A 14812-nucleotide genomic window follows, 5' to 3' on the forward strand; every position below is an offset into this window, starting at 1 on the left:
ATCGTTGTGAATTGAAAATACTACAAAGACGCCGAAAAAAGGTTTGAAATATGTACAAATAAAAAAATTATCAAGTAATTCTCTTTTTCTTCTAGAGTGAAAATGGGTTCATCAGTATGTATATTGTGTAGTACTATGACGTATTTTCACTCATGAAGAACTGGAGGTTTATCATTGCAAGCAGTAAACATGAAAAAAATATTAATGTTAATTAACAAATAATAAAACAATCCTATTTAACAGTCACAATGTTTTCATAAAGAGTAATTGAAAAGAAATGTGCAAAAAACAAAAATGAAAGATGAAGTAGTGAGAGAGTGTTTGTAGTAGCACTTCTATTCTACTTTATCTGAAAGTAAATCATGCCCTCTTATATTAACCCGTTGGCTGCTGCCGTCGGCCATTGGCCGTCGGCAGCACTACCTCGCTGGTGCTGCCGTCGGCCAATGGCCGACGCGACAGCGCCCGTTTTTTAAAACGGCCGCACTGCCGCAAAAAAGAGGAAACAGCCAACGGGTTAATAAGAATTTGGGGCAACACTTTAAAAAAGATTTGAATAGAAAATAGTGTTTGAGGAGAAAAAAAGGGAGTGTGTGCATATTTATATAGCGCGCAGTCAACCCAAAACTATATCAGCAATTTACGTGAGCACCGTATTTTCAGTACATTTTCAGGCAGGCGTAGATTAGGTCATTTCTCTTCAATACCAGGATGTGGACGCGGCTCAGAGGCTCGAACACTGATTTCCAGCACCAAATTCGACAGTGTACCTGAATGACCACATACGTATAATATTAGTTGCCCTTCATGTGCCAAAAACTGCATCCTAAAGCTTTCATAGCCCTGTATACTAAATCTACAACACTCCACTGAATGTACAACAAACATTCCTATTCGCAGAAATACGTCATGTCCACCATCTTTTCTGTGTGCAACTATGGATGAATATAGGGTCAGGGATACCCCGTGCCTTCCATGTTGGCCATGCTGTGGTACTTTACAGATATAATGACACATTTGCGTTTAAGACCCGGGTGATGTCAGCACTACAACATGGACACCCGAATGAGTTGATTTGTCATATAGCTCACAATGGAACCACGCCCATAGCTCCGGAGTCAACGTTCACAACCTCGTGCAACACTGGCATTCGTCAGTCCAGTTCACTCCGCTTATGCTTCCAGGAAACCACAACAAATTTAACGACACTTTCCTAATGCTACAGCGACGATAATTTTAACACTGTCCTTGTAAATATGCCCCCAATATCGCGAGAGATACAGCGATAATTCCTGTTCGCAAGTGAAAACCTTGTTAATATAAGACTGTGCACTTAACATATCAAGTCTACTTCAGAACAGATGTTAGGATCCAACATAAACCGCAATTAACAAGAGTTTTGCTATGGGTCCTCAAATCCAGGGCGCCCTTATGAATACAACGCTGTTGTCCTACCTCCCTCTTCCATATTATATGGTCATATGAACACCCACCTTGCCTCTGGGAACACCTACATTGCAAATCATTGGAGATACGAGGCGAGCTGTTAGCAAACTAGCTGCTAACATGCATTAATGCATTTTAGCGTTACCTAGTAAATAGGGCAATATAATTTTCACCGCAGTTTTGGCTTTTTCGAAAAAATTGCGGCGAAATAGCACTTGTTAAAATGCCCTCAAGTTTGCTATGACAGAGCGGGAACCTCGACTCCCGCCCTGCCATAGCAAACAGCAGTGTCCCGAGGGTAAGCACCCCGAGACACAGCAGGAGCCGCTCCTTGGGGGTGGTGTTCCCCAAGGCTTTCCCCTGCTCCAGAATGGAGACCACGTGGCCCCCCTCCCAAAATATAAAAAGCCCCAGAGAGTGGTAATCCCCGGGGCTTATACAGACCCTTGAGCTCCCTCACCCAGTTATTTTGTAGCACTGGGGAATGACAGTTCCTGGGCTTCAGGGCCCCTCTGGACCACCATCAAATGTAATATGTTAGACCCCGAGATTTGACCATCCCAGGTAGCTAATTTTTAAACATGCACAGGAGCCCGTGCTTCCGTTTTTATTTTTTTTACGGCGGATCCATACACCCTGAGCACATTTGTCCGTTTAAAAAAACAAAAACATTTTTTTGTGGGGCCTAGGGATCCCTGTGGGACCCCCTGAGCAGGTCTAGAGGGTCAAATGATTTCTTACCTCCCCCTTTATACATTTTGAACACTTGTTCCACTAATTTCTAGACCCTCGCTTCGACAGAGGCACAAAATGGCTGTCAACTGGTTTTGAATGTTGACAACCACTTGACAGCCAATTAGCATTCAGCACGTGATCGGAACGGTGCGGTTAGTGTGCGCATCCACCGAGGCCATAGATATATATGTACTTTTACTTGTAACTTTCTCAGAAACTACTGAACGTATTTACACCATTTAAGCAAAAGGCACGAGTCTGAACCGAGGACTTCAACTTTGCCAAATTTGGTGTAATTCCGTTCAGCCGTTCAGGCTGTGGGCGCGATGAACGGTACCTATGGAAAATTGCATGGGGAAAACACGTTTTGGGACCCCCCTTTTTTCTCAGCCCCCGCTTCACGAATCACCCCAAGACTTTCAGGATAGGAGCGGACCGGAGCGCCCCACCAGTTTTGAAAAATTTTGTGAAGATTTGTGAACCTGCGCCAAAGTTATTCCAAATAGAATGTTGGGGATTTCCTATGGAAAATAGGTCCTAACTATAACTACCTACTGGCAACCTCCAGTAGGTTATATATATATATATATATATATATATATATATATATATATATATATATATATATATATACATATACAAATACATATATATATATATATATATATGCACACCACCTATCACCTTTCATTTAGTTGTTTTCTGATTCAGTACCTTAGACAGTTTTTTCCTTTATAGATCTTTCAAGAACAAAGCTCTGTATCTTTTCTTCAGTTTGCTATGCCACTCCTTCTTGATTCCCCCCCAGGAATCTCCTTTTCTATCTGTTAGCAACCTTAGAACATGGCTCTTGTATACTTTTTTTCTCTAAAACCCCCAATCTTTCTGGCATTAGTTATTAGTACAGAATTCAATTGTCACCCATTTGCCTTTCCTGGTTTTATTAAACTACTAACTAATGCCTACATTAATTCACACATCAACTATTATAAGAAATTCGTTACTTACCTGTAACTGCAGTTATCCGGTATTGGTGTCTTTCATAGATTCACATGCCTGAATCATTCCCCGTCGTCGGGATGGGAGTCCCCGGTACATAAAGAAAGTAATGTCCTATAGACATATAGAGAAATAGGCGCCTTAGTAACATATCCATGTCCTTTTGTAGAAAGGACTAAACTCTAGAGAAGAGCCAATCAGCTATCACCTCCCTCTAGAACCCTCCTGAAAGGAGCCTCAGTCCCTCAGATTTTCTGAAGCACCGTGCTAAACAAGCGCATCACTGAGAGAATTAGATGAGTCCTTCCAGGGGAGGCGGGAGGGTTGCATGTGAATCTATGAAAGACGCCAATACTGGATAACTGCAGTTACAGGTAAGTAACGCATTTCTTATCCAGTATTAGGGGTGTCTTTCATATATTCACATGCCTGAATCAGAGTAGCAAGCAATGATAAGCACATTTTGGATGGTATAGAATATACAAGTCATTAGATAATAACATTTCAAGTGACCAATAGAAACATTCAATTGCAGGAAGAAATACCATCAAATAATACAATCAAGAAATGTGCGTACATGGAAAAAGGATGGTGGGATGAAAAGAAGGCTCACCTTTATCGAAACAGATGGCGAAGTACTGCTTGTCCCACTGCAGCATCTTTCATGAGTTCTGTATTCAGGCAGTAATGCCTGGTGAAGGTATGTGGCGACTTCCATGTTGCCACTTTGCAAATGTCTATGATAGGCACTCCTGCGAACAGCGCCATAGATGTAGACATCGCTCTGGTAGAGTGGGCTCGTACTTTAGAATGCAGGGGTTGTCCTGCCTGATCGTGGCAGAATGCAATAGCTGCAGAGATCCAGCGAGAAATATTTTGCTTAGTGAGTGGAAGACCTTTCCTGGGTCTATTGTAAGCCACGAAAAGCTGGTTGGATTTACGGAAGGATTTTGTCTTCTCAATGTAAAATTTCAGAAAGTGTTTAAGGTCCTGAGAATGTAACGTTCTTTCTGCTGCAGTCTGGGGATTTGGGAAGAAAGAGCGCAAGACAATGGGCTTGTTGAGATGGAAGTCCGACGGTACCTTTGGTACAAATTTTGGATTTGTTCGCAATATTACAGTCTTGCTTGAATTGTAGAAAGGGTTCCTGAATTGAGAAGGCCTGGAGCTCACTTACTCGTCTTGCCGAAGTTAGTGCGAGAAGGAGTGCTGTCATCCAAGAGAGATATTTCAGATCAGCCCTGTGTACCGGTTCAAAGGGATGCTTCATGAGCTGATTAAGGACTGTGTTAAGTTGCCAGGCAGGCGGTAAAGTCTTCACAGGTGGAAAAGTCCTGAAGAGACCTTTAAGAACCTGTTTGATCAATCTGTGAGACCAGAGAGAAGGACCAGTAGTAGTTCTCCTGTAACGGGATATCGCCGCCAAGTGGACTCTGATGGAGGCATGAGCAAGGCCCGAGTTTGCCAGATGGTGAAGGAAAGGCAGCATTTGTTGTGAAGAAGAAGAAAAGGGATGTACCTTTTGAGCTTTACACCAAATGCAAAATCTCTTATATTTTAAAGAATATGTCTTGGTGGTACTATATGCTCTTGCTCGAGCCAGAATGGCTCTACAATCTGGCGGAATATCTAAATTCTGAAGTTCCTTGAACTCAGGAGCCAAGCGGATAATCTGAGTGATGCCAGATTCGGATGCTGGACTTGCCTGTTGTTCATCGTGAGAAGGGATGGAAACTGCTTCAACCGCATTGGCGGTTCCAGAGAAAGATGGTGGAGTTCTGTGAACCAATGTTGGCGTGGCCAATTTGGGGCTATTAGAATGAGTGTACAGGGCTCCACTTTCAATTTCCTGAGGACTCTGGGAATCATTGGAAATGGTGGAAAGGCGTAAGCAAAGACGTTGCACCATGCGATCGAAAATGCATTCCATAGCGATCCTTTTTGGGATGCCAGCTTGTGAAGTGTTGGCATTTGGCGTCGTCCTTTGTGGTGAATTGGTCGATTAGAGGAGTACTCCATTGAGAGAATACTTGGTTGAGGGTCCCCTGATCTAGTTCCCACTCGTGAGACGTTGTTTGTTGTCTGCTTAGTGAATCGGCTAAAACGTTGTCCGTGCCTGGAACATATTCCACCCAAAGGGAAATATTGTGCAGGATCAACCAGTTCCAGATTTTCTGCAATTCGCGTGATAGTGCATCGTCGTGGTATTATCCGTACGAACGAGCACCAGAGAATTTTTGATTCTTGGGAGAAAGGCTTGAAGGGCGAGGATGACCGCCCGCAGTTTGAGGAGATTCATATGAAGCCCTCTTTCTGAGGGGGACCACTTTCCGCTTATCTGCAGTTCTTGGAGGAAAGCTCCCTAGCCTCCCAGTGAGGCGTCTGTCGTGATGACATGAGGTGACGCTGGAAGAAAGAAGGGCAAGCCTTGAGAAAGATTTTGAGTAGACATCCACCATTGCAGAGCCTTGAGAATTTGAGGAGTCATTTTTATGAGATCGTCGAATGACCCTGTGCATTGGACCCATTGTGCTGAAAGCGCCTCTTGGAGAGGGCGCATCTTCAGGCGACAGGGAGGAACAAGTAGGATACATGATGACATCATTCCAAGTAGGGACTTGAAGAGGCGAACAGTTAGGGTTCTCTTTGAGGCTACGAAAACAGCCAGTGTCACAAGCTTGTCCTTTCTCTCTTGTGATGGAAAAGTTTTTTTCAGTTTTGTGTTGAGTGTAGCGCCTAGGAAATGTATACGCTGAGAAGGCAGAAGGACTGATTTTTCCCGATTGAGTTTGAGTCCTAAACGATTGAAAAGTTGCAGACAAGCGTTTGAAGACCTGGACGCGTCTTCTAGGGATGGAGCTTTGATCAGCCAGTCGTCCAGATATGGAAAAACCTGATGGTGCTGTTGTCTGAGATATGCAGCCACTGGAGAGAGGCATTTTGTAAAGATGCGAGGTGCAGACTTGAGTCCGAAAGGTAGGAGACGAAACTGGAAGTGTCTTCCCGCTACTGCAAATCACAAGAATTTTTTTCAGATTTCTGTGAATTGGGATGTGAAAATAAGTATCCTGAAGGTCCAGAGATACCATACAATCTTCCACATCTTGGAGTTGCAAGACCTCCTGGATCGTTACCATACGAAACAAATGCTTTTTTAGGAATTTGTTGAGGGCTCTGAGGTCGAAAATCGGCCTCCACTTCTTTTCCTTTTTCTGAATTAGGAGGAAGCGAGAATAAAATCCTTTCCCTCATTGGGACAGAGGGATTTTTTCTATCGCTCCTTTCTGGAGCATAAGAGAAACCTCTCTGAGAAGCAGATGTAGATTTTTGTGAAGCATAGGTCGGGGAGGAGTTTGGGGAGGTATGTGAACGAACTCCAAAGAATGGCCGAATTGAACTAATTGTAGAACCCACCGGTACGTGGTAATTTGCTTCCAATTTTCTAGGAAATGGGAAATTCTTCCTCCAATTTTTGAAAGCAGAGGTGAATTGGAGACCGGCCGAAGGGAAAGGTCAGTGTCTCTGTGCGTTGCCTTTTCGATGGCCTTTACCCCGAAAGGACGCTTAGCTGTAAGAGGATTGTTGCTGCTGCTGGCGCTGTTGAAACTGTGGCCGATGTTGCTGTCTCAAAGAGTAAGATGACCAATATTGATAATCCCCTTCATAAGAGCACTGTCCTCTCCCTCTTGATCCGCGAAAGGACAGACTTTTGTATTGGAGAGTACCCAATGATCTGGCAGTGTCTGTGTCCTTTTTTATACTCTGTAACGCCTCATCAATCTGAGGCCCGAAGAGAAATTGGCCATCATAAGGCATATCTAAGACTTTCATTTGTATTTCGGGACAAAAAGAAGTTGCCTTCAGCCAACCCTGCCGCCTCAAAACTACTGCTCCGGCAAGTTGGCGAAATCCAGTCATTGCGATATCCATCGCACAGTCTATAATTTCTGACGCTGAGCGCTCCCCTTCAAGTAATATTTTCTTTGCCTCCTCCTTCGATTCCTCAAGTAAGGCCGTCAGATATGGGGCTATGTCTGCCCATAACTGTCTGTTGTAACGTCCCAAAAGCGCTAAGGCATTGGACGCCTTTACTGTCAGACCAGACATTGTTGAGAAACGTTTTCCAATATTGTCTAGCTTTCGGTCTTCTTTATCCCGCGGAGCTGTCAACAGGGCAGAAGGATTTTTGGACTTCTTCTGAGCTGCCAGTGTGTAATTACCGAGTCCGGCTTGGGACGTCCTATTAAACAAGCTGGCGCAGTATCAGGCGCCCAGTACTTTTTGTTCAAGCGAGGTAATACCGGAGGTACTGAGGAAGGGATTTGCATCACTTCAACACCGCCCCCACAGGTATTCAATTATAAATATCGACTTCATTGATTTTTTGAAGGGCTCCTTAAAATCATATAAGAAGCAGTCCTGCTGGAGAGAGACCATGGGAATTTGGAAACGTTGAGCTGCCCTCTCAACGACATTATGGAATCCCCTGATGTCTCCGGGTGCCGAGTCTGCTTGTGTCGGTACTGGAGAAGCAGGGTAGGGAATGACAGTCATCCCATTCATCGTGGTTAGATTGAAGCTCTCCCTCTTCATGTTGGTCTTCCTCCTCGTCTTCATCAGTAGACGGAAGATGTGATAAGTTGACTGGATTCGGCTGTAAATTTAAAGGTGGAGGTTGTGGTCTTGGTGAGGGAGGTACTGCAGAGGGTTGAGGTGCAGGTGACTGTGGAAACCTCTGCTTGTAATCTGTTATGAGGTATTGCAAGTCAGAGACCAAAGAGGCTGGAAGGCAAACCATTGGTGGAGGAGGTGGATGATATTTTTCCTCCTGCTCCTCATCTTCATCTGAACTTTCCTGATATTTCACATTAAGCTCAGAGGGGCTTGTCGCAGTTTGGAACATGTCCCCTTCATCTGAATCCTCCTCTTCAAGGAGACATGCTGGAGGCAGCGGTTGGACTCTACTTGGCGTTGTTAAAGCCGGCGTCAGTGTCTCTTTTGTGATTTTGAGATGCACATATGTGCTCTTCAAACTTGGATCTATTGTCGTCGACGAGCCCGTCGACGGGGTGGTAGTCGGCGGCGAAACGTCGACGGATGCTATAGCCGGTAGGGTTATCGTCGACGGTGCCGTCGTCGATACTGGTGTCATCGCTGGAGATCTCGTTGATGGTGTTCTTGTCGACGGCGTCCTCGTCGACGGTGTCTTCGTCGACGGCGTCCTTGTCGACGGTGTCTTTGTCGACGATGTTGTCGGCGTCGACGATGATGTCTTCGTCGTCGAGCCCATCGATGACTCATTCATCGGCGAGCGCAGCGTCGATGGTGTCTTCTTGATGCTTATCGTCGACGACACCGTCTTACCTTCTGTCGACGATGGGGTCGTAGTCGTCGACAAAGTCAATGACGACATTGCCATCGACGTTGAGACAGTAGTCGTCGACGTAGTGACATACAGTACTGAAGAAACAGCTTTCTTCGTCGTCGACGGGGTTGAAGTTGGCTTTTGGAAGGTGGGAACTTCCTGAGAGGACACCTTCGATAGAATAGCCTTAGAATGGACCTCTGAAGACCTTTTCAGTGTCTTCTTTTGAGGCTGTGTGGAAGGGCCAGGAGAAGCCACTCTTGGTCTCTTCTGAGAAGACTTGGAAGAAACTGAAGAGCCTTCACTTTCTTCAGAAGATTCCAGCTGGTCCCTGTCTTTCAACCTCTGAAGCCAGGTCAGTAGGCGTCCCTCACAATCTTTGAGGGTTTTAGAGGATAAGGTACGACATACCTTGCAATCCTTGGAAGAATGGTCTGGATACAGGCAATATAGACAGTCTTTATGTTGGTCATCTATATGTAGCCTTTTCTTCCCACAGGATCCACAGGGCCTAAAAAGACCCTTTCTTGGTGTCTCAGCCATGAAAATATTAGTAGTCACAATCCAGAATATGAAAATATTACCAGAGAACACTGGAAACCCAGTTGAGAAGAGAAAACTGAGCAGAGCTCAGAGGAGACTCCCTTAGCACGACGTGCTGTAGAAAATCTGAGGGACTGAGGGTCCTTCCAGGAGGGTTCTAGAGGGAGGTGATAGCTTATTGGCTCTTCTCTAGAGTTTAGCCCTTTCTACAAAAGGACATGGATATGTTACTAAGGTGAGACCCTTGGGCCTATTTCTCTATATTTCTATAGGACATTACTTTCTTTATGTACCAGGTACTCCCATCCCGACGACGGGGAATGATTCAGGCATGTGAATCTATAAAAGACACCCCTAATACTGGCTAACGTTCTTTTTTCTTTAGGACAACATGAATATTCTATTTCTCCTATTCATGTTCTCCAATATTCTGCAACCCACATTAAGTCTAGCTTATCATTCTTACTCTACAATGTTTAATTCTCAACCAGCCTGGCTTCACACAGCCCAGACAATCCTATTCAACCGCTGCTGCACTGGCAAGAGGTATATCACATTAGAGCCTCTTGATTCCACCCATCTTTTTCTTACACTCTTCCTCATTTGTGATCTCTCTGTACTTACCCACTTCTTCTATCTTGTTGCACCTCTTCCCTAGAGGGCCCTGCCACTCGATATCCATCTATCTTTGTTTTACACTTAAATCATAAGGGGTTCCTCTCTTCAAAGTACTTTGCATTTGCATGAATCATTCTATTGCCCACCAATTTTAGGAAGTATTTTATTTTTTATCTTGGGCTGATGCATTTTGTTCCTTTTGAAATGAAAGAGCTATGAGAGTTGAAAAAAGGTGGTATGAAAAGGAAATATTAAATAATTCCTTTAAAAAAATGTAATAATATGCAAACACATTTGAGTTAATCACATGGTGTGTCTTGCCACTAGCAAATGAAGGGGGTTGAGGGTGCAATTTAAGTATCTTCCTCTAAACAGAACTCTTCTTCCAGTTTACAAATACAGTGCCCTTTATTCTACACAACTGACCACTATCCTTACCTCTCTCTCTCACACTGAAATCACCTCTTTGTTAAGTAAACAGGTGGCTCTTAAGGATTCATTAGCCCAAAATAAAAAATAACTTTAGGTATCATACATCAAGGGTTGAGATTACTGTGAAAGTACACTTGGGATGGCCTGAGAAATTATACAATTTGCACTGAAAATACGATTTAGACAATCAACATTATATAAAAAAAAAGGCAACAAAATTATTTCAGGTGAACTGATTCTTCAAACCCAAATTCATCCTGTAAAAGCAACTTAAAAATTGATGTCAGTGGGACCTATACATCACTATATATACAGCAAGATGATAATATTTTTATTATCATGTCTTCGGCTACGTAAATGTAAATATAAAACTGAAAATGATAACTTTGGAAAGCTCTTGTTTGCTGAACTGCATTAAAACAAGGGCATTGATGTGAGGTTTCCTGCAGAAAGGTTCATCCTTGTCACAAAATTCGGAATTGAAAAACTGGATTTAAAGTAACAGTGTCGTTGTAACCTAACCTTGATTTTTTTAACACGCATTTAGTTCATTAAAGTATCCCATTGTGAATCAGATGCTTATTACATTATGCAATACGTTATGGTGATAACAGACTGTCTGATACCTACCCTCCTTTCTTATCAGATGGATCATTTCTTGGAGTCTCATGCTCGCTAGACTCCTGCCTCTCCAATTTCCTTTCCTGACGTTCCCTCTTCCTTTCTGATTGTTCCTGTTTTGGGGTATCCTGCTCACTTGAACCTTGTCGTTCAATCCTCCTCTCATGTCGTTCTCGTTTTTTTTCTGATGGCTCTGGTTTTGTGGTCTCATGCTCTTCCGCCTCTTGCCTTTCCAGTTTCCTTTCATGACGGTCTCTCTTCCTCTCAGGTTGCTCTTGCCGAGGAGTGTCATGCTCGCTGGACTCTTGCCTTTCCTGCCTACGCTCATGGCGATCACGTCGTCTTTCAGCATGTGGCTCTCCGCGCCCACTTTTGGCCTCAGTTTGTTCAAAACTCACACTGAGTCCCTCTTGCACTGCAAGGTGTGGAGTAAGCTTTGAGTCTACCCTATCAGTTTTCAACCCTGCATGAGTCAGAGACTTTGCCTCTACCTTTTCTTTAAGGTTCGAGGTTTTTTGTCCCATAGTGTGCTGAAGATTGTCTTGAACATGGTCGATTTTTGGTTGCAAACGCTCTGGTTTAATCTCTTGCCGCACATATACAGTCTTGGGTTCCACTATTTCAGGTTTCTGCTCATAGCCCTCATGTTTAATTCCATTGAGAACAGGTTGAGACTCTAACATCTTGATTGCATCCTTCCGGTCTAACTTGGAGTCAGGCTTTTCATAAGCAGATGGACGGAGAAGTGGAACAGCAGCCTTAGTTGGTGTGAGTTCTCCTGGGTCAGTCAAAAACTTTCGCCCAAGAAGTGGAGTAGGAGGCTGCTTACTTTGTTCTGCTTTTAACTTTTCAAGCTAAAAAAGATGGAGAGAACAAAAATAATTTGTATTTGATATATATATATTTAATACAAGTGACTCTTTTGATAAGACTGGAAAAGGTTATAATCACAAATATCTGTATGTCTTGTAAACCCATTTTAGTACCTACACTGTTGATGGAATCTGCAGTGTGTGGGTGTCCCTGTTATTTTACGCTATAGACTGCAATGAGTTTGCCAGCTGAACTGTGATATTTTTAGATTTTGGGCTGTAGCCACTACTGCCCCTATTCAACATTTACAAGGTATACTTTTCAGAACACTTTTAACTGGCTGAAGTGTGAGGCTGTATTTCCTTTTTTGCAGGGCATCTCTGAGGGATGTATGACGTTACAACGCATACTTTTACAACGCATACCTTTACAACGCATTTTTTACAACGCAACATCCATTACAACGCATTCCATTACAACGCATGCCATTACAACACATTTTTATAAACTACCTTTACAACGCATTCCATTACATCGCATACTACCTTTACAACGCATACCATTACAACGCATAACACTACATGGCATGTAAGGTAAGTATTGGATAGTGAAGGGGTAAAAATTACTATTCTAACTCCAGGGGGGGTGCAACAATAGGGTAAATGTTGGATAGTGTAGGGGTAAAAATTACTATTCTGACTCCAGGGGGTGCAATAGTAGGGTAAGTGTTGGATAGTTTAAGGGTACTATGTGTTGTAATGCTATGCGTTGTAATGACTGTGTTGTAACGACATGCGTTGTAGTGGTATGCGTTGTAGTGTCATGTGTTGTAATGGTTGCGTTGTAATGGCATGCGTTGTAATGGATGTTGCGTTGTAAAAGTTTTGTTGTAATGGTAGTGCGTTGTAAAAGTTGCGTTGTAAAGGTTGTTTCCCATCTCTGAGTTGGCCCTGTATGTATGGTAACTTGCTAACTCAACTGGCTTGCCTCAGAGCAGGAGTGGGGCTATGTACCACTAACCCTCACCTTGTTCGCGATGGGGGAGGTGCAACTATTTTTCATATTCCTGTCTTGGACAAGGACAAGAAAAGTCTGCACATTTCATTACGTCTACATACATTTACATTTACATTTGCCAAAGGTGAAGTGGTATGTTCTGCCCAAAATTGAGAGGATGGATCCCCTCTCCATTTTCATAGCAACTTCTACTGACACCAGTGTATGCTCTGTGGCCTGCAGCATTCTTCGGGCCGTGGGGGAGTACGGTTGGTTACAGCTCCCACAAGCCTTGTGTTGGCAGTGGCAAGCTGCACACTCCTTCATGGCTAGCAAACTGTGGACAACAGAGGACGGTGGCTTCTGACAACTGCCTTTGCACCCTGGTCTCACATGTGAAAAAGGTACATGGACAGCTATGAGCTGCCTCACTCGTTGGTGGCCCAAAACATGTTTAAACTCACAAATACCCCAAACACATTCCTTTATTCTTTTTTTTATACAGCACCCTCATCTTTGACGCATATATTTCACATCTTTGAGCAAGACGAAGATGTTGCTAAAAAAAATAAAGCCCCACTAAAATGTAAACCTAGTTCGACAAAGAGCTAAATATATCCGTGCACATGTTTGATCACCGTACCATCATCTTTTTAAAATATTTTTACAAAGAAACAATTAGCTAAATAACAGTACATTTTGTCTGCCTGAAAATACCAATATATTAGACCTTTCTCAAAACCCTAAAGTATAGAGAAAATGTAGCCTCAAATAGGCTGAGTGCACACTGAGTTAATCAGCACCACCCCTTTAAGGAATTCTAAAGCTACCAAAATTCCAATTATACAGTGTAGGATCCGCTGTTCTTCAAAGAAATAAAATGAAACAATCACAATCTTTTCTGTCTTTTCATCAACACATTTGGAAAAAAAGGAACACAGAAGGAATTTGTATATATTTTAGAGACAATATCTACAATGGGGAGGTAGGATGACACTGTCAGAGGATTCTCTCTTATACTGATAAGCAGTAGACTAGAATAGCAAGATACATTATGCAGAGCACCAAAGCAAGGTTATAAAGATGAGGGCAAAAACGGAAAAGTAATTTATAATAAACTAATTTGTGCAAGAAAGCCTTACCAACCAGAATATCAGTTCTGGAACCAGATTCAATGCAATAATGTTTGGTGAAAGCATTAGTTTCTACGTTGCAGCATTACAAATAGGGCTCTCGGCTTTATGGTATTTACTTTTTTTAACATTTCCGTCTGTATTTATTCATATTTATATTTGGGCTATCTTGTGGGTATTTATCCGTATTTATTTTGTGTTTTGAGAATAAATGGAGTTGTAAAATGGTACATTTCCATTTAACTGATGAACATGCATTCAGCCTTTGATCCCTATTGTGTTGTGACAAATTGAGCAGCCAAATATAACAAAACATTACATCCACAGATAAATACTATCATTAGACTTGATATATGCATAAACATCTGCTTGTGTTTAAGCAAATCTCGCCCTTTTTTTTAACTGACCATGCGGTCTGCCTGCTCAGCTGTTGGCCTGAAATTCAGGAAAGACTGCATGGCAAGTCAATCAGAAGAAGCACAATTTTCTGTATTTTTACGGCTTTTAAAAATAAATACAGACCGAAAGTACACAAGTTACTTACCTGTAACTGTAGTTCTCCAGTATTGGAAGCTTTCATAGATTCACATGCCTGAATCATTCCCCGTTGTTGAGATGGGGGTCTAACTGGGGACCACGTTATTGGGGGTGGGGCGTCCAAGTCAGGATAACTGTACAATCAATACCATATAAAGTAAGAATACCCACCCCCTCCCCACAAGCAATCGCACCGTGGGAAACACGCACAGCCACGGCGTCCTAAGAAAAGGACACAAAAGAGCCGTAGAAACAAAGGACCGGTCAGAAAAAGACCCCAACCCACCCACCCCACCCTGCACCCCTGCAGAAGGCTACGGCCTACCCCACCAGCAGCGTGCCTGTCGCCCTAAATAAGAGACCCGAAATATAGGAAAAGTTAGAGAGAGAGAAAAGTAAATAAAAGAGACAAAAAAGAGAAAGAACCAGTGGAGAGGAAAGCCATCGATCGAACAATTCGGCCCCTAGCCCCCGCCATCACACACATCAATGCAGCACCAAGACGAAATCGACATAGTCTCGGGTTATCATAAATCTTCGAAGGAATTGTCCATAGTATCATGGTTGAGGGCAC

At 43.1% G+C, this 14812-nt stretch overlaps 1 protein-coding gene across 2 annotated transcripts in view; it reads right to left on the minus strand.

The window, feature by feature from the left end:
• Positions 1-14812, minus strand: part of SPTBN4 (spectrin beta, non-erythrocytic 4) — a 1634043-nt gene that overhangs the window by 238036 nt on the left and 1381195 nt on the right. For both annotated transcript variants that reach the window (XM_086938241.1, XM_086938242.1), the window contains one exon: positions 10769-11613. In XM_086938241.1, the coding sequence (XP_086794367.1) occupies positions 10769-11613 (845 nt within the window). The remainder of the gene's footprint in view (positions 1-10768; positions 11614-14812) is intronic.

This window comes from Lissotriton vulgaris, chromosome 9 (assembly GCF_964263255.1).
Source record: "Lissotriton vulgaris chromosome 9, aLisVul1.2, whole genome shotgun sequence".
Lineage (NCBI taxonomy): Eukaryota > Metazoa > Chordata > Amphibia > Caudata > Salamandridae > Lissotriton > Lissotriton vulgaris.